Source organism: Myotis myotis, unplaced genomic scaffold (genome assembly GCF_014108235.1).
Source record: "Myotis myotis isolate mMyoMyo1 unplaced genomic scaffold, mMyoMyo1.p scaffold_m19_p_15, whole genome shotgun sequence".
In the NCBI taxonomy this organism is placed as follows: Eukaryota; Metazoa; Chordata; class Mammalia; order Chiroptera; family Vespertilionidae; genus Myotis; species Myotis myotis.
Genome location: NW_023416319.1, coordinates 9,277,759 through 9,298,426, shown reverse-complemented (window position 1 = coordinate 9,298,426; position 20,668 = coordinate 9,277,759). Strand labels below are relative to the sequence as shown.

General features: G+C 50.0%; 1 protein-coding gene across 32 annotated transcripts in view; it reads left to right on the top strand.

Annotated features, from left to right (window-relative positions):
* TCF7L2 (transcription factor 7 like 2) overlaps positions 1-18,047 on the top strand; it is a 195,357-nt gene extending 177,310 nt beyond the window's left edge. For 6 of the 32 annotated variants that reach the window (XM_036335964.1, XM_036335963.1, XM_036335958.1 and 3 more), the window contains 8 exons: positions 1,668-1,793; positions 2,573-2,732; positions 3,099-3,206; positions 8,418-8,466; positions 9,059-9,109; positions 10,365-10,437; positions 15,900-16,302; positions 17,213-18,047. In XM_036335964.1, the coding sequence (XP_036191857.1) occupies positions 1,668-1,793; positions 2,573-2,732; positions 3,099-3,206; positions 8,418-8,466; positions 9,059-9,109; positions 10,365-10,437; positions 15,900-16,302; positions 17,213-17,236 (994 nt within the window). In that variant the 3' untranslated portion in view covers positions 17,237-18,047. Of the gene's footprint in view, positions 1-1,652; positions 1,794-2,572; positions 2,733-3,098; positions 3,207-8,417; positions 8,471-9,058; positions 9,110-10,364; positions 10,438-11,096; positions 11,171-15,899 lie in introns of those variants that run through there. The other 26 variants (XM_036335962.1, XM_036335954.1, XM_036335957.1 and 23 more) reach the window with 13 other exon arrangements.
* Positions 18,048-20,668: the final 2,621 nt, after the last annotated feature.

Sequence of the window (20,668 nt, the reverse complement as noted above, 5' to 3'; positions counted from 1 at the left end):
TCATTTTTCAACTTACCATGTGTTACATTATTTTGTTTAAGTGAAAACTGTTTTCCATAATCTACCTGTGGAAAGAACCTTGTGAGTAAACATAGGGTCCTTTTGAAAAGCTGTCACTGGAAGCCCTCATTAGCACCTCCCACCAGAATTGGCTTCCTAAAGAGTTGGCTGCCATCCACTGCATGGCGCGTGGGACTGCTATGCTTGGGATTTATTAAGGAAGCCACAGGGGCTTGATCCGGGTTCCTCTTCGCCTGAACAGCGCCCCCCTCTGCTCACTGCATAACCATGGCAGCTGGGATCCCAAACCTGCCATTTTCTTTTCTTTGGGGGTCCCACCCCCTTTGCCCCTTGCCTTACTTCCCTCTCCAGTAGGACACAGCAGGTCCTCAAAGAACATCTTTTCCTTAAGTGCCATGGTGCTGTCACATTGATGAGATGCCATGGTAACCTCACCCTTGTTGATATCACTTAGCCTGTGCTAAAACCGGTTTTGTTATATGTTGTTTTGCTTAAAGTCTCAGAAACTATGGGTGACTTTGAGGACTGACCATATGTTCCTTTAGGAGGGGTGGTTCTTGTGACCTAATAGAAATCATGGCGACTCCAGCATGCCGGGACACGTGACAGCTGTTTGTCTGATCCGCGTGTCAGCTTGCAGATGGGCCAAGAGTATTTTGAAATCAGCCCTTGGTCTGGCGGGTCTGCATGGTTGGGGAATGCCATTTTAGGGCGTAAACAGTGTTTCAAAGGACTTTCCTAGAAATAAGCTGCATCAGAGGAGACGACACACACTTTATTGTCTTTATTTCCGCTTTTGGTAACCATTTAGAAGGTTAATGCATAGGTGCGTATAGCATAGGTGATATATTAAGTCAAAGTAATTTAGGAATCCCAGAATTTTAGAGCAGGAAAGGGTATAAAGATCAGAACTCAAAGCTCTGTGTGTGCGTGTTACAGGGTGCTTTTTTTTCTTTTTATTTTTTTTTTGCATCTTTCCATAAGCCGATACAAACTTATTTAAAATGTCTGTGACTTCTGATGAGAACCAAATGGGAAATATTTGGATTTTCTCCATCTTTCTGCCTCACTGTCTCCCATTCCTGTCAAAACGATGGGGCACAGCAGCAAAAGCAAAACAAAAATTGTATTACACTCCCATCAACAGAATGAGGCCTAATGAGGCCCACGCAGCCCTGTCAGAAATGTGTGTACACGTCAGCCGCATTAATATTTTATTCGGCTGTCAATATACAACAAAAGCCTTCCCCTCTCATCTGGCGCCGATTAGGGCTTAGGAAATTGTCTTCTTAGAGAGATGCCACTGGTAACACCTCAAAACACACGTGGGCGTGTGATCTCCAACAGGTCGCCCGGGCCTCCTCTGCCACCCAAGTACATCAGTTAGATTTGTCTTTTGCGAAAGATGTTGGAAATCATAACGTCTTGTGTCAGGAAGCGTAATGAAGGGGAAGATTGGCTTTACTGACATTATGAGAGTCATTATGTTTAATTTATCGCTAATTAATGCTGACAGGTTTCATATGCCGTGGGTTGCTTTCATGTGAGTGTTAACGTGCTTTTTTGTTTTAGTGTATTGTGTGTGCACATCCCTCCTCATTCATTCATTTTGATTCTGACGATTTACACAGCTTTCTGTCTTCTAGGTTCCCTCCCCACATGGTCCCACCACATCACACTCTCCACACGACGGGCATCCCCCACCCGGCCATCGTCACGCCAACAGTCAAGCAGGAATCCTCCCAGAGTGACGTCGGCTCACTCCACAGCTCGTAAGTGTCGGGTTTTTTTTTTCTTTTTAATATATTTTTATTGATTTCAGAGAGGAAGGGAGAAGGAGAGAAAGAGAGAAACAGCAATGATGAGAGAGGATCACTGATTGGCTGCCTCCTGCACGCCCCACACGGGATCAAGCTCACAACCCTGGAATGTGCCCTTCACCAGAATTAAACCCGGGACCCTTCAGTCTGCAGGTCGATGCTCTACCCATTGAGCCAAACCAGCTAGGACAGTGTCACTCTTCATTGCGTTTAGCCTGTGGCTGCTGGCATGGTGGCTCCTGGCTGGTGGCCCTGGCCAAGACCGTCTGTCGTGCTGCGTGTGATCCCGGCAGACACCCAGCTGCTGTGGGCTCCGGACCCTCACAGGAGGACGGGGTCAAGAGAACTTCTTTTATGTTCTTGGCTGGACTGGGATTTGCAGCCACGTCCCTGTCCCTCCCCGTATCCCTGAGCCTTCGAGCTCTGTCCTTTGAGCAGGCGACGCCGCAAGGTGCAGGCGGCCACAGGTGCCGTCCCCTCAGCCTGGGAAAATTGTGTGCTTGTGACACTTGAGGAACTGATTGCAAAACCTCTATGTTCCCCAGCCCCTCCCCAGGCTGTTTCTGTTCCATTGTCCAGGCTCAGGGAGACCAAACGTGGAAGCGAGCTTTTCATTCAAAGCTGCTGGGTGTGGGCGCCGGGGAACCATGGAAATGGGCCCTGTGCCGCGGCGGGAGTTGGCCCTCACGGTTGTTCACAGGGTTGTGTCTGTGTGTTCTGTCCGCATCCAGGAAGCATCAGGACTCCAAAAAGGAAGAGGAAAAGAAGAAGCCCCACATAAAGAAACCTCTCAACGCGTTCATGTTGTATATGAAGGAAATGAGAGCGAAGGTCGTCGCCGAGTGCACGTTGAAAGAGAGCGCGGCCATCAACCAGATCCTGGGGCGAAGGGTAGGTGGCTGCCTCACGGGGGGAAGAGGGGAGAGGGGACTAGGACGTAGCAGGTGGGGTGGCAAGGTGTCCCCGTCCCCGTTTGTTTTCCTTCGGCCACACTGGCAGGCCAGTCACTCCGGACTCCGACAGCCACAGCCATGACCCTCCCCCACCCCCAGAGAGGGCAGGGGATGGAGTGACAGAGGCGCCAACCTGTGCTTTGTCTGAGCACCCCTGTTGGGGCCAGGCCCCGCAGACCATCTGCAGGTTGTACGGTTCCGGATGGGCTTATCAAAAAAGGAAGCCGCCTTCCCCCCTCGCCACAGTGTAGTTGGTGACTTCTGCATGTCTCTCTCTGTCTCTCTCCCCCCATGTCCCCTCCAGTGGCACGCGTTGTCGAGAGAGGAGCAAGCAAAATACTACGAGCTGGCGCGGAAGGAGCGGCAGCTCCACATGCAGCTGTACCCCGGCTGGTCCGCACGGGATAACTATGTAAGTGGATCCTTTTTCTCAGGACTGGTCTGCAGGCGGGTGCCGGATGTCCTCGGGGACAAAGGGAATGTCAGCTTGGTTCCCTCTGCCCTCTGCGGGGACCGTTAGCACCAGGCTCGGAGGGTCTGGTCTGGGCCTCCGGTTTGGCCGCGGCAGCATTCAGGGAGAAGGGACGGGGCTTCTCAACACTGGTCCCTGGGCGGCCTGCCAGGGAACAGGGTGGGGTGGAGGGAGAGAGTAGTTCCTCACAGATCTTCCAGCAGCAGGCCCTTCCGTAAGAGGGAAAATGGAAACAACTGTCTTATTCTGTGGTGCAGTAGAAGCTGGGAGCCTCGTTCATCTTGAGGGGCATGATGGGAATATCCCTGAAGGAGCCAGTAGAAGTCATCCTTTGGCAGGGACCCAGCAAGGGCGGGCCAAGGGGTGTGTCTTGTGAGCTCTGTGCTCCTGGACTCTGTCAGCTGCAAGGTTTGCCTAATTTCCTCTCCTGGATTTTAGAGAACACTGTCAGTGGTTTATTTTACTAATTGCAGCGGTAATGACACTCATGACTCTCCTTCCCTAAACGCTGTCCTCTGGGACCCCTGTCACCTCTCACCATTCTTTCTTATTCTCCATGTTGCCCATTAGCTCAAGTTCTGGGCTCCCTCCCCTCTGGGTGGATGAAATGACTCTTTTTTTGCCTGGTGCCTCAGTACAGAGCATTGGGTTACATGAAGTGATTTTGCCATCCGCTGTTGGGGGCAGTGGGACAGAACTTGTCCTAATGCAGCCACAGGCTCCTCGTCCTGTTCCTGGTTAGAATCTCAGAGCCATGGGCGACTTTCTGCCAGTCGGTGCTCCTGCCCACACTCTCCGTGGGCATCGTCCGTGGCGAAGGGCTCTCTCCGGATGCAGGTTGAGATCCGCTCCGTCATTGCTGATCGCAGACTTACTGTGCACGTGGTGTGGTGGGGATTCTGAGCAAAATCAGACCTGTTTACTGGCTCAGAACTTGGCCGCCTCAGCAGGTCATACGGTCCACGGGAACGTGAGTCCTGAGGGAAGGCCGAGTGCTCTGAGCAGCATTTTCCGGCTTCCTCCCCCTTTACTCTGATCCCTTCACACACGTGCTTGCCAGTCTGCTCTTGGCGGTGTGGATGAGGGGGAATGGAGAACCGAGACCTGTGGCCTGGGCTCCCAAATGGTCATCACCCATCTTCCTCCAGGCCCCACCCCCTGAGCTGGCAGCATTAGGCTGTATTCCTCCTGGGAGGTGGAACTGGAACTAGTCCGAGCGCCTCTCCATGGCACAGTGGCTCTGCTCAGAGCCCTTGTCACTCACAGATGGTCACGCCCAGGACCTGAACTGCTTGGGGGCTTTGCACGTGTCCTCAGCATGTATGTGGTGGAGAGGCCGTTCTTCTGGGGCTGGGAGGAAGAGCATGAGAACATTTCGGCTCCCACAGGCTCGCTGCCCCTCACCCCCACCCCACCCCCTGACCTCGAGGTGGAGCTCTCCAGCACTAGGCAGGCCCTGCAGCCTCCACTGGTGCCCACACAGCCGTCCATGTCAGGACAGCTGCTTCCCTCGTTTCGGGTCAGAAGTCCTTAGAGGTGAGTCCCAGCTTCTCCCTGCTCCAGACCCAGTCCTCGGAGTAACCTAGAACGGTGCCCCAAGAGGAATCCCTATCCCAGCAGGCATGTGGTGGTAGGAGGGCCTTCCTGTGTAGCTGTGCAGAGTGTGCGCTGCACCCCGAGTGTGTTGTTTACTCTGGGGGCTAGTGCACAGCGCCGGGGACCTCCCCACAGGGACAGGCTGGCTGAAAGCCTCCAAACTCCGCTGCCCTTGCTGACTGGGTAGGTGTCGCCAAGGCTTTCTCAAACGTGCTTTCTAGGTTTCAGCAGAGGCGCTTGAGATGACTTCAGCCCCGTGTTACTTTTGGAAGGGGTTGGAGGGGTCTGGTGTAGGAGGGGAACCCCTGGTAAGACTTGAAAGTGAGAGGAAGACCTGGATCTGGAGCCGTAGGAGTTTCCTCTCTTGTCAGTGGTGCTGTCAGATGCCTGTCACTATGGCACAGTACTCATGGGTGTGAATGCATCCCTTCCCCCCCCTTCTCCTTTCCTCCATCTCTCCTGCTTCCCCCCTCCCCCCGCTCCCTCCCTCCGTCCTTCCCTCCCTCCCCTTTTCCTCCCTTCCCTCCTCCCCTCTCTTCCCCTTTCCTCCATCTCTCCCTGCTTCCCCCCTCCCCCCCTTCCTCCTTCCTTCCTTCTCTCCCTCTCTCCCTCCCTCCCACCCTTCCCCCTCCCTCCCCTTTCCTCCCTTCCTCCCCTCCCTTCCTCCCCTTTCCTCCATCTCTCCTTGCTTTTCCCCCTTGTCCCCTCCCTCCCTCCCTCTCTACCTCCCTCCCTCCCTCCCTCCTTACCTCCCTCCCTCCCTCCTTCCCTCCCTCCCTTCTGTCCATGCCCCCAGGAAACAGCCTGTGGAGCAAGAATCAAAACGTCAAGCTTTTATGAATTTGATCGTGGTGTCATGTTAGTTTTTTTTTTTTAACTGACCTGACCTAGAGGTTTATAGAATTTTTTGGTCATTATAAAGTCCAGAAGGTTCCTCAGGAAGGTTTTCTGTGCCTCTCACATTCCTACCTCTCCAGCCGAGCCTTCCAGCCGCCAGCGCAGCAGAGTGGAAGTGAGGGAGTCCCATTGGGTGTGGGGTGTGGGGTGTGGCACCGTCTGGAGCACAGAAAACAGCCCTTCCCCAGTGATGTGGACCCTGGCCAGGTAATAGCACACGATTCCCTTTCTAGCTCTTCTAGGTCAGGCAGGAAGAGATCCTAGGCCAGTGGTCGGCAAACTCATTAGTCAACAGAGCCAAATACCAACAGTACAACGACTGAAATTTCTTTTGAGAGCCAAATTTTTTAAACTTCAGCTATATAGGTAGGCACATTGTTATAACTTAATCAGGGTACTCCTAAGCTAGCCTTTGCTAAAAACGTCCTCAATCTGATTGAGGTACGTTCGCTGAGGTCGACCCCTTCCAACTCTCCCATCCACACTCGTCTTGTATACTCGTTTCGTCTATCTCCTTTCCGAAAACCGACTTCTGCGCATGGGCCACAAAGTTTCAATCGCACTGTACGTGCGCGCCCGCAGGTGGTACTTTGTGGAAGAGCCACACTCAAAAGGGGCCAAAGAGCCGCATGTGGCTCGCTAGCCGCGGTTTGCCGATCACTGGCCTTGGCCGTGTGCTCGTCTGGCATTTCTTCCCCCTCACCACCATATTTTAGGCCTTAAATAAAAAAAGATGATGGGGTATCCGCCTCCCTTGAGACGCAGCTCCCTCTTCACTAAGTAGTGTTCGTTCGTTTCTTCACGCCCCTTCCTGTAGAAGTCTTCAGTCTGAATGGCTGTTTCCTCAGTCGTGGACAGCTCAGTCACTGTCCTAAATGGACAGCTTCCCATGGGCAGTGGCATGTTCAGCTGCCTCTTAGAATAGCTTGTGAGAGATCGGAAATGGGGGGGGTGGGCATCGTATTAAAGATGACTGGGGAGCCCTGGGCCTGTGCTGCGGCCACCGCCAGCCCAGGCTCCTAACTGAACTGAACTGCCTATCCCAAGGTGGCCAGGTGGCACTTGGCTCCTTACGTAGGACAGGCACACGATGAAGACAGCATCTGAGGCCCGAGAAGGCCCACGAACCTGTTCCTCCTCCCCCTCCTCCCTTCTTTCCATCCTCCCTCCCTCCCTGCCTTTCTTCTCCCCTCCCTCTCTTCCATTGTATGTCTAGGAACATAAAATGTTCCCAATGGAAACGCTGAACTGAAGGCCAAGACAAATCCCCAAGTGGTACAGGCCCCACGATCTGAGGAAAGAGGGCCTTTCTCTAGGACAGTGGGCGGTCAGCCCTGGGGTGCAGCCAAAACGCGGTGTCCTCTCCACCCTGAGTTTCTCCTCGCAGCCCTGGCGCATGCTCAGGTTTTCTGCCCGTCGCTGCTCATTTCTCCTCCGAGCTTGACGTCGACGCGCCACGGGAACCTTTGGGCGAAGGTAGTTTTTAGATATTCAGAACATGGAGATGCGAGGCCAGGCCTTTTGTTGGTGACATTTCCGTTCACCAGGCAGGGAGCCCCTGGACAGGACTGGCACTAATGCGGAGAGGCAGGAGTTTCAGGTCTGGAAGGAGGCAGTCTACCTCTACAGAACTCCTCCTGTTCCCACCCACACCCACGGCCACGCGTGCACCGTCAGGGCCTCAGGGAGGATCAGGTTGGAGGATGTGAACGACTCTGTGCAGGGCGTCGCCCATAATCAATCACAACCGTTCTTCAGAGGCCAGGCATTCAGTATGTTGGCAGGATAGCTCAGTGGGTCAGGGCGGTGTAACCAGGACCCCGGAGTTCCCTCCCTGGGCCCCCCATTGACTAGCGTTGTGATCTCAGGAAGGTTATGGAACCCCTCTGTGCCTCAGTTTCCTTATCTGTAAGATGGGAATGGTGACAGGACCTGTGGTCTAGGACTGAGTGAGGATAAATGAGTCACTAGACATGGCATGCTTAGAATCATGGCTGGCTGTAGTCTGCTCAGTGGACATTAGCTGTTACTATTAGGAGTTTTATCGTGATATAGGGGGGGAATGGAAACAATGTCCCCCCTTTGTGAATGTTCACTCAGCAGTTTTAGAAGGAACTCAGATGACTTCTGGTTCTGTTTCGCCTTTTTAAATCCCCTCTTCTGTCCTCTCACACCAAGGCTTACACTACAGCTCTGAAAAACCCCTGCTTCAGCTTTTAAATTTTGATTCAGAATGAGGACCTTTTGGCCTTGATAAGAGGTTCGGATGAGCAGGAGGCTCTGTGTCCCCACAGCCATCTCAACATTCATTTGAGCTGCGGAGCTAGGCTCATGGGCCCTTCTAGCCCAGTTTGTCCACACCCCCTGTCCCTCCCTCATCCTTTTATGGGTCAGGTTTGAGGAGGGACATGGTGTGTGGGAAAGAGGTCTCTTTTACCTCATCAATTCCATCTCTTCTCTGTGGGGCTGGCGTCCTGCTGGCTGGCACATAGTTCCTTTGGGCATTAGAGTTAAAGGGGGTGGGGTTTGTAGCTGGTGTGGATGGAGAAGAGCAAGCAGTCTGCTCCCCTTCTCCCACCTCCTTTCCAGGGGAGCCCCAACACCCTCCTCCCACCTGTTAACTCGAAATAATTCCCTGTGTTTTATCTGTTCGTCTAGGGGAAGAAGAAGAAGAGGAAAAGGGACAAGCAGCCCGGGGAGACCAATGGTAAGTTAGAATAATGCGGATGCAGGGAGGAGCGGCGCCCTTCAGGACCACTCTTTTATGTTAGGCTTGGCGGGGGTGGGGGGAGGGGGGGAGGCAGTAGAAGCTCAAGGCCAGGACGTTGTGGGGGGACCCATCTTAGCCAGCCTTTTTGTTTATGCATTTTAATTAATTGCTTCATGACTGCCCTTTTAAAGCTAGTAACATTTATTGTTGCATGAAAAGCACATTGTAATTCTAGTGGAATGTGTTTGGAAATAACTATAGAGCTGTAACTGGAGAGCAGTAGGCATGCCTATGCGGGTTTACACAGTCTGCTTATTACTCCGTATGTGTCCGAGCAGGGCTGAGGAGGGGCTAGGCGAGTAGGAGGGGAGTGTGTGAGTGTTCGATATTAACTGGGCTGTTCCTGAATGTTCCGATGCATGCCTTTACAGTGGTAAATTGCACCCGACTTAAATTAAGGAGGTTTGTCATTCTCTAGAAGAAATTAGAAATACTGCATAGGCAATCTCAGGTCCCTTGGAGAAGGCCAGGCTTTTACGAACAACAAAAACATTTTGAAGGCTTTGTATAATTTGTTCTTTTTTTTCAGAACACAGCGAATGTTTCCTAAATCCTTGCCTTTCACTTCCTCCGATTACAGGTGCTAATGTCATTTTGAGTCGTTAAAATAGTTGCTTAAACTGTTTTTTAATTTTTCTTGCCATTATAGTTTGATTAACATTAAACACGTATGACATTTGAACATTCTTTAAAATGACCATCTACTCGGTTTTGTATGTTTCCGTAGAGTAATTTTTTTTTTCAGTTGCTTTTGTTGTTTCTTTTTCTTTTTTTTTTAATTTAATTTAACTTTTGCTTTGTTTATTTATTTTTCCCATAACAGTTGTTTAAGCAGTAATGACAGTGATCTAGAGTTGAACTAACTGTGCAAATTGAATATGCAGTATTTCTTTAAAAGAGACTGGTTTAAAAAAAAATGGAAGGAATTCAGTAATAAACCTCCTTAATCTAATGGCATTTTTTTTCATTGCTCCCACTAAGTTTTCTCATGCAAGCATGCATCTGCAGTATGATTATTTTTTTCCTTCGCTTTTTTTAAATTTTAGTTTTTTTTCTTCCTTTTGCTTTTCTGCTCATACTTTGCAAGCCCACTAGCATTTTACTGACTGTACCTACTTAAATGCTGCTATGAGCTTCTGACTAACTCCTAACAGCTCATTTACATAGCCTGTGTACCTTTATCTGTTCCTCTCTTAATATTAATGAGCATAGATTAAAAAAGAAAAGATGAACATTCCAAAAGCTGCAATATCCCAGTACCACAATCCTTTTCCTTCTTTATTTCTTTCTGTTTCATTTCATTTTGTTCTGTTTTTATTTGCAGTATTTTTCTTTTTTTTTTGTACTGTTATACTCTGAGAAGAAAAAAGCATGTTACAAACTTAATTCCCTCCTTTGCTTTATTTTCTTCTTTAAGAAAAACAAATTGAGAGAAAAAAAAACAAAAACAAAAGTGGAAACGTATTATTTGAAAGCTACGTATTTAGTACCTGACCTCCCTGTATCAGCTTGAACCGAATCTGAGACAGTCCTTAATGAAGGGATACTGCAGCTTTATTTGCAACAGCTAATTTCACAAGTTGAATAAGAATGTGATTTTTTTTTTTACCTTTTTTTATTATTAAAGAAAGTTAAAAATCGAAAGTCGATATTTTGTCATTAGTAACCAGGTCATTGATTTATTCCCTTTTTTATTTTTATTTTTTTCTTATTTGTATCTTTCTCTTTTCCCCTCCCTCCCCCTCTCTCTCTCTCTCTCTCTCTCCCTCTCCCTCTCCCTCTCCCTCTCTCCCATGTTCTCCTCCTCTGCTCGCTTCTCTCTTGAACTCATTCAGACCTGAGCGCTCCTAAGAAATGCCGAGCGCGCTTTGGCCTTGATCAACAGAATAACTGGTGCGGCCCTTGCAGGTGTGTATAGATTTTCCCAGATTCGCTGTGCTGGTTTGCAGCTGGTCTATTCGGTCCTTTCCCCCTCTCTGGCCTGTCGCTTTGTAGCTCTGTGTGTGGATCTTAGGAGACACGAGGGCGCGGGACACTGCTCTGTGAGGGATGTGCTTGTTCCCCCGCTGCTGCTAGCCAAAATGCCACTGTAAAACAGCATCACTTGTGCCTCCTCGGGTCAGCGACAGCAAACCCCAGCACGCCCCTCCCAGGGAACGTTGCCTGCCAACCCCCTTGCTCATGACAGCCCGGGACGGGGCTCAGGGACATCCACCGTAACCCTGGCCTAGGTAGACGCCAACAACGTCGCCTTTCCCCCTCCTCTTCTCTCTCTGTTTTTATTTTTTTCCCCTTGGTTTTTTTTTTTTTTTTGGTTTTTTTTTTTGGTTTCTGGTTGTTGTTTTCTTTTGTGTGTGTGTGTGTGTGTGTATGTGTGTGTTTTATCGTTTTATTTTATTTTTTTCTTTTGACTCATAGAAGTCCTTCCCTTTCATGCCCTTGGTGAGGGAAGGAGTGAGTAGAGCCGAGGTGATGCGGAAGACAGGTCAGCTGTAGCTGAGCGTCCACACGCAGCTGAGCACCACCCACCATTGTGTTGTGTTTTTGTGTTTACCTTATGCTAACAGATGCAAATACTCCAAAGAAGTGTCGGGCACTGTTCGGGCTTGACCGACAGACTTTATGGTGCAAACCGTGCAGGTATATGACCACTGCGAGGCCTTTGGGAAAATCAAAGCAATTCTGTCCTCTGATACCTTAGTGTGTCAATATATCTGGACCCCGTCCCCGTCTACCTTGCACTGGCATCAATGACTAATGATCCTCACTCTTCCAAATTCCCTTGCTAATTTTACGCTCTCCCCACTGTCTCTTCCTCTCTTTCCCCCATCCTCTTCCAAATAACACATGACCCCCGTGGTAGGGCCTAGACAGCAACCCCAACAGACCAGGACAGGCACTTGCCCTTTTGCTCTGAAAGCCAGCCTCCTGGAACTGGCCCAGCCCGGGAATGCTCCCGTGGCCCGAACGCCGGGTGCAGAGGGAGCTGGAATTGGCTGCAGTAGCATTTCCGTGCACTCAGAGGAGTCGGGGCACTTGGAGATGTGCTCTGGGGCAGGCTTTTTACTTTTTTTTGGTTTGGTTTTGTTGTTTTGTTTTATGTTACAAACCCACATCTGTGTGCAGAGGAGCTTGGCTAGCTGACATTGTTTTACAGTGCTGCAAAGAAGCGTGGCATTGATCGGCAGGCACCAGCTAACAGGGCTGCACGAGGGAGCCCCGCAGGCCCACGCCCTGGTGCTGCTGGCCTGCGGGGCGAACAACACACACATCTCTATTAGAGAGAGAGAGAGAGAGAGAGAGAGGGAGAGAGAGAGCACACGTTGGTTCCAAAAGGAATCAGGAGCGTCCCGATTCAACCCCAGGTTCCACCCACAGGCTCCCATCCAACCTGTAACCTCAGGGAAGGGATAGGTACTCCCTTCTTGGTGGAGGGATACCGACTAGTGCCTGTCTCCTTTCCTTCCCTTCAATGACCACCTTGGTTAAATTTGTTGTTTCTTTGTTCTGATACAAGCAGTCTTTGAATTTGGAATATTATGATGGTAGGTATCTCAACACCCAAACACGCCTTTCTGTTTGTAGTGCCTCCCCTGTCACGTGTCCCTCTCCTCCATGCCTTTGCCATTTGTTCCGTGTCTAGACGTTAGATCAGATGTCCATCCCATTACGTGCATGCCCACGACTCCCGTGTCTCTTCCCCTCCCGATGCCTTCCAAGCGAGAGACTGGGGCAGTGCCTGGCGTTGACAACACCTTTAGGGGAGAGAGGGCTTGAGAGTTGATGGAGAGGGAAGTCCCCAGGCGACTCTCCGCCCAGTGAGTGAGGATGGGGGGGCCTCGGGCGGAGGCCCACCAGGAGAGGGGTTGATTCAGCCATTCTGCAAGATGGCAGTGTTCACAGAGGTGACAGATGTCTTTCCCACAGTCTTCTCTGTGCAACAGAAAAGGGTTTCCTGATGGGGTTGACGGAAGATGTTAGTATTTAATTAGGGCCAGCCCGGAAGACAGGGGCCCTGCTTCCCCTAACTATCCAGGCTGGGAATTTGTGGGGCCCAGTAGGAAGATCACTGGCTGGGGAACCCTGTTCCGAGGCACCCACCGTGGCCATGGCCAAGGATGAGCTAACCACAGGGTGCACCTGGAGAGAGGGTTCCTCACCATAGAAAGTATGGCCGCACCACACGCACACCTCACCAGGTGGACTGTTGCCTGGTTTGTGCATTTTATTTGGGGAGGCAAGCCGTGGTCCGTGAATCCCTGTTTTGTTTGGGAAGCAGCGACTGCGAGGTAGACTTGGCCCTTTTTTTTTTATTATGGGTGAAAGTTCATCACTAACTTTGACGGGACGGACAACCCCTTCCTAGACACAGACAGCCCTTACCTGAAGCCATGAAAATTCCTCAGAGACTAGAATTTTCATGACATTTTTACCCAAAACAAAAACAGCCGAAGACCTTGGTAGCTGCCTCGTAAACGTGATTTCCTCACCTGCAGCTTTGAGGGGCCAGCTGTCGGTGTGGCGGCCTGGCTGCGGGTGCCGAGGGGTCCTCATCATTCCTGGGGTCCCTCCTGCCTCAGCACTGTCGGTGGGTCCTAGTGGCCACTGTCTTCTGTGGGGGGCAGTGTTCGTACCCTAAAAGCTGTTAGCAGATACATTCCTGCTCCTTTTAGGGTGTAACTCCAAACTGGGATCAGGAAGAATTCTTTCTCTCCCAGTCAACCCATAAGAAGCTAAAAATGGATTTTTAAGAGGCCACTCCTTGATTAGAGATGGAGGTGGGGAGGGTACAAGGAGGGGTTTTGTCCCTTTTCTCCTCAACTTTTCCCAGGATCTGGCTTGATGCTAAATCACTAGGACAAAATGTGTTTTTTAAAAAAGAGAAGTTGCAAAACGAGGCATTTTCCCGGCCCGTCAGAAGTGTGTGTGCTCACTGCCATTTGCTCAGCCACCTCCTAGAATACTCCCCATGCATAGTCTTCATGTCCCATGTCCACAGTGCCCTGCGCATCCCCATGCCACCCACAGAAACTCGGGTGGCACAGGGAGGGCGGGAGGGCCGGGGAGCCCCAGAACCGCTCCTAGCTCTAGCTGGTCACGGCTCCTCGCTCCCTACACAGGGTTGTTTCTCATGTTATTTGACATTTGAGCACATTTTTAACAAGATTCTGTTTTGAGCCCACCAAGTTGCTTTTCCCATCTTTTCCTTCTGCCCTAATATAGCATGGAATGCTGCCTGATGTCCTTCTTTATTTCCTGTTGTGTTTCCCCTTTCCCTCTCCCTTTCTTCTCTCTCTCATTTCTCCCTGTTGCTTTCTCCATGTTGCTTATGCCCTCCTCCCCTCACCTCCTCCCCTCTCCCATTTTAAAATGCATGGACATCTTAGTGTTTTGAGCATGTGTTGATCTGCAGGCAGAGGTGGTTTAAAGCTCTGATTGATAGGCTTATGTATTGATCTTGGGCTTCTGGGATGGAAGTAGAACCCACCCTCTATTTCAGTCTATCCCAGAGGAGAGAAAGGAACCGTGCCAATTTGAAGGTGATGAGGGGGACTGTCCCCCATTCCCCCAGAGTTCCTTCTACCAGAGAGGGGTGGGTAGACCCTGAGGCCCCCTGCCCAGGGTCTTGGCCTCTAGGAGGCAGGGAAGACCAAGCATGTCCCTCCTATCCTCCCTACCCCACCTCCCATCCCTCCTCCTGCCGTCTTGCTGAGTCCACACCCCCACACACAGGGGCATGATCAGATAGCCTGGGCTCAGGCCCAAGGAGGAACTCATCACACCCCCTTCCTTTCGATGGCCAGTGACATCTGACAGTGGTTGCCTCAGCCAGGCAGCAGCCTCGTTGCTTTCCAGCGTGGAAAGCCAGCCGGCGCTCATACTTATTTGCGGATGGAGTGTTCCCAGTCCTACAGTGGGTGCTACCTGACTAGGTTCTCCTTAGATCAGCTCCCTCCCCCACCCCCCTGCATCTGCATTGTTTTGATAGCATGATGGGGGTTGATCTCAGGGCCACCTTTGCTACCCAGTATTAGCCCATCAGACTGGGGTTCACAGTAGGAGAAGCATAGAGGTCACAGGCTTAGTTTCTTGAATTGATTTCCCCAACCTTCGATGATAAGCAAGAGAGGCTCTGAAATTTTCATTCCAACCCCTTACATAGACAGGAAGTAGGAAAGGGAGATTCTGGTTTTGGTGCAAAAAAATTAGCCTCCGTGGTTTAAACACCAATCGGGACAACCCAGACCCAGAAGGTCCATGCTGGGACCGACCCCTGGCACTTCTTCTTGTCTCACTTCCTTGTGATCTGCTGCACCCTTCAGCTACCGGCCTCAGGGCGCCCCTCCATGCCATCTTCACTCTCTCCTTCCAGCCTTCTCACTCTGGGGTGAGGGAGGGGAAGACCCCAAATCTTAAAAAAAAAAAAAAAAAAATCAAGACTGAATCACAATTTAATCCACAACCTGCAGGCCATACAACCAGTTATTCTTGTTCCTTTGGATCATTTTCTGTTTTTCTTATTCTTCCCCCTTCTCCACCTTTGTTGATCCTCTTCTACCTGTTTTTGGTGTTTTTTTGTTTTTGTTTTTGTTTCTTTATTTTCCGTTTATTTATTTATTTTTATTTTGTTTTCTTTTTGTTTCCCCCTCCTCTCACCTGATTCTGACCTCTCTTGATTTGGTGTGGTTCTTAACAGACAAGCCCGACAGCTCTCTGGGCCCAGCAGCCTGGTGGTGGTGGTGGTGGTGGTGGTGGTGGTGGTGGTGGTGGTGGTTGGTGGTGTGTTGAGAACTTTAAGCCTCTTGCTAGTGCTGCCTTCAGCTCTCTGGGCTCAGTAGTCAGCGTTTTGAGAGTTTCATATTCATGTGAGGCACCTGGGAAGGGGCTCTGTCTTTCTCTGTACACACACACACACACACACACACACACACACACACACATCATTGGGGGGCGGGAGAGGGAAAGGGGGTGGGGATGGAAGGTCTGATGGGAGAGTGAGGGAATGCTTAAGCCCAAAAAGAAGTGATAATTTATTAGTTCATCTCACTTTCTAGCAAATCGATGCCACCAGCTATAGGTGGCATCCAGTAGTTTGCTCAGACATTTGGGCAGGGGTGGGTCATGGGTGTTTAGTGGGGGTAGGGGCAGCGGGTAGGTAGGGAATTCCATACAATTAAATAGATTTTGTTCACCAGAGCAGACTGATGTGTGGGCAGTAGTTACGTGGGCACGGCACCTCGTGGAACTTTAATAGCGCTCTGGCCACGGGCGTGCCGCCTCCGTGGGGCATCCGCTAGGTGACGTCGGCTTGACTCTCTCCCTTGGCACCTCTGCCTGTTATTCACAGAACCTCTCTCCCCTGTTTCTAGGAGAAAAAAAAAGTGCGTTCGCTACATACAAGGTGAAGGCAGCTGCCTCAGTCCACCCTCTTCAGATGGAAGCTTACTAGACTCGCCTCCTCCCTCCCCCAACCTGCTAGGCTCCCCTCCCCAAGACGCCAAGTCGCAGACTGAGCAGACGCAGCCTCTCTCGTTGTCCCTGAAGCCCGACCCCCTGGCCCACCTGTCCATGATGCCTCCGCCGCCCGCCCTCCTGCTTGCCGAGGCCGCCCATGGCAAGGCCCCTGCCCTCTGTCCCAACGGGGCCCTGGACCTGCCTCCCGCCGCTTTGCAGCCGCCCATCCTGCCCTCGTCATCTATTGCACAGCCGTCGACATCTTCCTTACATTCCCACAGCTCTCTGGCCGGGACCCAGCCCCAGCCGCTCTCCCTGGTAACCAAGTCTTTAGAATAGCTTTAGCTTCGTGAGCCCTGCTTGTTTTGTGTAGTGTTTCATTTTGCTTTTCTTCATTTCCTCCCCCCTTTTGGGAAGGTTTTGTTTTGTACCCTTAATTTTGTGCCACGTGGCTACATTAGTTAATGTTTATCGAGTTCATTGGTCAATATTTGACCCATTCTTATTTCAATGTCTCCTTTTAAATATGTAGATGAGAGAAGAACCTCATGATTCTACCAAAATTTTTATCAACAGCTGTTTAAAGTCTTTGTAGCGTTTAAAAAAATATATATATATACATAACTGTTATGTAGTTGGGATAGCTTAGTTTTAAAAGACTGGTTAAAAAGCAAAAAGGAAAAAAAAAAAAGAAGCAATTTGGAAGCAGCCCTCCAGAAGGAGTTGGTTCTGTATTATTTGTATTAAATACGAGCTTGCGAACCAATCATTTTACATCTGGTTTTTAAACCACCAGGGCACGACGAATGCAGTGCCGTGAGTTTTTTTTTTCTTCTTCCGTGTGAAACAACTTTTATTGTGATGTTACTTGTTATTGTTTAAATGTACAGAAACAAAGGGTTAAAATGTGTTAATATACCTTGTTCCATGGTGTTGTTCTTTTGGGGGGGGAGGGGATGCTACTCAACACTTAATGGCATCACAGCGCTGTTGGACCAGTAGTATTTATTGCTTTAGAGATTGCTCGTCGAGCCCGTACGTCGTCCCTTTTAAAATATGTTTTCCTTTTTTTCTTGAAACTGTGTAAAGTCTTTTTTCCCCCTTAGCATCAGCATCTTATATATAACAACTCATTTGTACAAGGTTTTTAAGTTTATATATAAAATGTGTATATATATTTTTTGTTTGTTTCCATTTTCGACTTTTTTTTTTTCTGTATGAAACCCAGATGCCGCCAAATGGACATGAATAGTTGCATTAAAGGATCAGTAGCATTAACAAAAGTTGTTTTAAAAGCCATTATGTGAAACAAGACTTGAAAATTAGCGAGGGAATTTTAGCGACGCTGTTTGAGCAACGACGGGAACGTCCCTGTGTCCTCTTTGAACTCACAGTCGAATGCCCTGCACCCCGAGGATGTGGACTGACTGCGGAACTTTATGTGCCAAAATTCTCAGTGACTTTAGCTTTCTCCCTCTTTTTGATGCTGTAATTTCCGTTCACCATGTTTTGCTGTGATGTTACATAGGTAGATCTGTGTGTAGTTTTAATGTCACCTATAACAAGATGTGTTTGGTAGCAGATTGTCCAGAAAAGCATTTTAAATGAAGAGGTATAAACCCTTAAGGGCCAAAATTCTGTATATTAGATTACTCTTAAAGGAAAAACCAGCTACCGCTTCTATGTACCCGTACGACATACGAGTAGGTAGCGAACTTTAAAAATAAACAAAACCTAGGCATGTTGATGTTGCAAAATGCTGTATAAAGCTGAAACCTGTTCATTCACAGTGCCATTGTAGTTGACATGAAGCGATTGTAAAACTGTCTCCGATTTTTCTCTGGTTTATTAAGATGCTAACGATAACATTTTTTTGTGTGTGAATACTTTGAATGTTTCCTAACAGTTGTGATGTTACTGTTCCGTTTTATGCTCTTATTCCAATTTCATTTCTAATGGTTTGGAAGCCATTTTTGTAATGAATAAATGTTCATGCTGTACAGTATCTGTAGCATGCCGTGCTGGGTTAATAAAAGCAACTTAGTGTGTGCAGATGAAGGCTGGTCACGTGTGTCTGTGATTTGCATTTTATCTCCGGGGAAACCGGATCTGCCTGCTGGAACCTGAGGTCAAGGGGCTGGTATGGGTGGTGGGTGGTGACTCAGGTACCAAGACGTGGTCTCGAACCCTTTCGAGGGGTTGATTCTCCCCTCCCTGTTTGGCATATTCTGTCAACGTAAGTTCATTTCTGAAAGCCAAGCACAGCTACAGACCACATGTCACCCTCTGGCTGTGAAACAGTCGCTCCTATACAGCCCAGTTGTCTCTCACTCACAGTATCATTTTACATCCGTCCCCTTTAAGGACCATTGATGGGAATGTATCCTAAGTTCTTTCCACAAGTTACGTGCAGACAGGGGTGCCAGGGGTCAACTCGAAGCCCTTTTTTGGGCAGTGAGCGACTGTCGAGAAAGTTGGATTGAGATGGTTTACCTAAGGTTTGTGCAGAGGAATCTGTAGGACCCAAGTTCTTTGTCTGCCCTGGTCAGGGTGCAAGGTCGTTACCATCACCAATGGACCAAGGTGAAGACCTGCCTAAGGCAGTGGTTCTCAACTTTGGATGCACATGAGAATCACCTGGGCCTGGGAATCCAGGCCCAGAAATCAGGATTTTAAAAAGAGTCCCAGGTGATTCTAATGTGCAACCAAGGTTGAGAACCACTGGCCTAAGGTTTCTGTGGTGATCACTTCTCAGGCTGACTAGGAGAGACAATGCCTATGGTGCTCACCTTTAGAGGAGTGACTTCTGGGCCATCAAGCTGCCCGTGTCGCCGCTGTGGTCAGGCGAGGTCACACAGTGTTGTCATCAGGACCTTACAGTACGTCCGAAGCTCTGCTCTCCGCCCACTAGTTCTTGTTTTGTGAAATCGCGGTATTTTGGTTTTGCTTTTAGCTCTGTATTCCCAGGAAGGAGTGATTCTGGGGTCCTGCCCCAATTTAGTTCGCACACTGACCCCCGAGTGACCTTCGAAAACACAGATGAGAACAATATTTGCAGCAGCTCGTGGTGTGGGAGCTGCCCCTGTGAGTTCGCTCGTTCCAGCCCCACGCCTGAGGGGGTGTTATTCTCCCTCCACCTTCTGCTCTGTGCTCTGAAACCCGGTTTAGACAGTCAGGGTTTGTGTCTTGTCCCAGGTCGCGGAGCAAGGGTGGTGGAGCTGGGATTTAAAGTCGCCTCGGACTCCAAGCCTGTGCTCTTGACACAGGTGTGCCTCCTGCGTAGTCAGCGTGGTCCTCCAACCACGATGGGGCGGGCCTGCGCTTCGCCTGGCGCCCCTCCTCTGCCCTGCACTCACTCCCTCTCTAGCCGGATGGAGGAGAGGTCCGCTTCCTCAAAGCATTTTCCTTTTCCACTTCGAAGATGCCGTCTCCTCTGCCGGGAAGGATCGGCTCTGCTCCGGCGCCTGCTCCCCGCTTCCTACCTGGACACTCCTCGCATCCTCAGGCCCCAGCAGAGACAGCGCCGTAGACAAGGGTGGGTGACGTCTCCCCAGTATGCTCCACGGCTTTCTGCTGTCCCCTCCCTTTAAACTCTCCCCCACTTCCTGTCATGTAGCACCGCTCCGTGCTGTTGGCATTTTGTGCACAGAATTCTTAGTGGTGGGGGACTGTCCGTGCATTGTAGGGTGTTGGCATCCCTGGCCTCTCCCCACTAGATGCCCTCCTCCCCCACTAGTCATGACACCCAGAAATGTCTAGACATTGCCGGGTGGCCCCTGGGGGGCAAAAGTGCTTGTGGTTGGGAACCGTTGCTCAGAGAGCCCTCCAGGACAGGGCTGTGGCTTCTGTGTTCACTGCCCTGTACTAGGGTCCTGGTTTAGAGCCGTGTGCATAGGGGGTGCTCCATATATATTTGTTGAAGGAAGGAATGAACAAAGTTGGCCAACTCTACACCTGTATTGTGGGAAGAGGGGAATGGAAATTTCCCATAATGCTTTCAAATTTTGTGTTCTCGGGGCTTCCAAGGTGTCAGTCACTTCAATAATCCTTTCAGCCATGCTGGAATATAACTCAGTGCCCTTGTTACCAAGGCCCCCCCCCCCCCCCCGCAAAAACACACACACACACACACACACACACACACACACACACACAAAACAGGTGGGAGTGGGGTCGGTCCCTCAACCAACAACTGGCATGCAGATCTCTCTAGAAGTCAAAATAGTAGACCACCTAGTCACATGCTTTCTGCCCTCCCGCCAACATCCAATATACCTTAGGGATCTTCTTTAACCGTAATATGGATCTCCCTCCTCCCCCCAGCTCGTCTCATTGTCGGTAGACCAGGTTCCAGTCTCCCAAATGGCAGCCCAAGCCCTTGCCCTTCAGCACCCCTGTGTCCATCAGTGTGGTTTCTAAAGCTGCAAGAGTTTGTTTTAAACTGAGCAGCTCCCTGTTGCACCCATGAAAAATGGGTCTGTGGGGTTTGGGGTACTGAGAAACCCTGGGACAACATGTAGGAGCCGTAACTCTCAGTCTCTGAACCACACATTACTGCCACGTGATGGGGCCTGACCAAGTCAGTTTGCCTGTTGGGAGAGAGTATTAGTTTCCTGTGGCTGCTGTAACAAATTAACACAAACTGGGTGGTTTCCATCAGCAGCTGTCACAGTTCTGGAGGCCA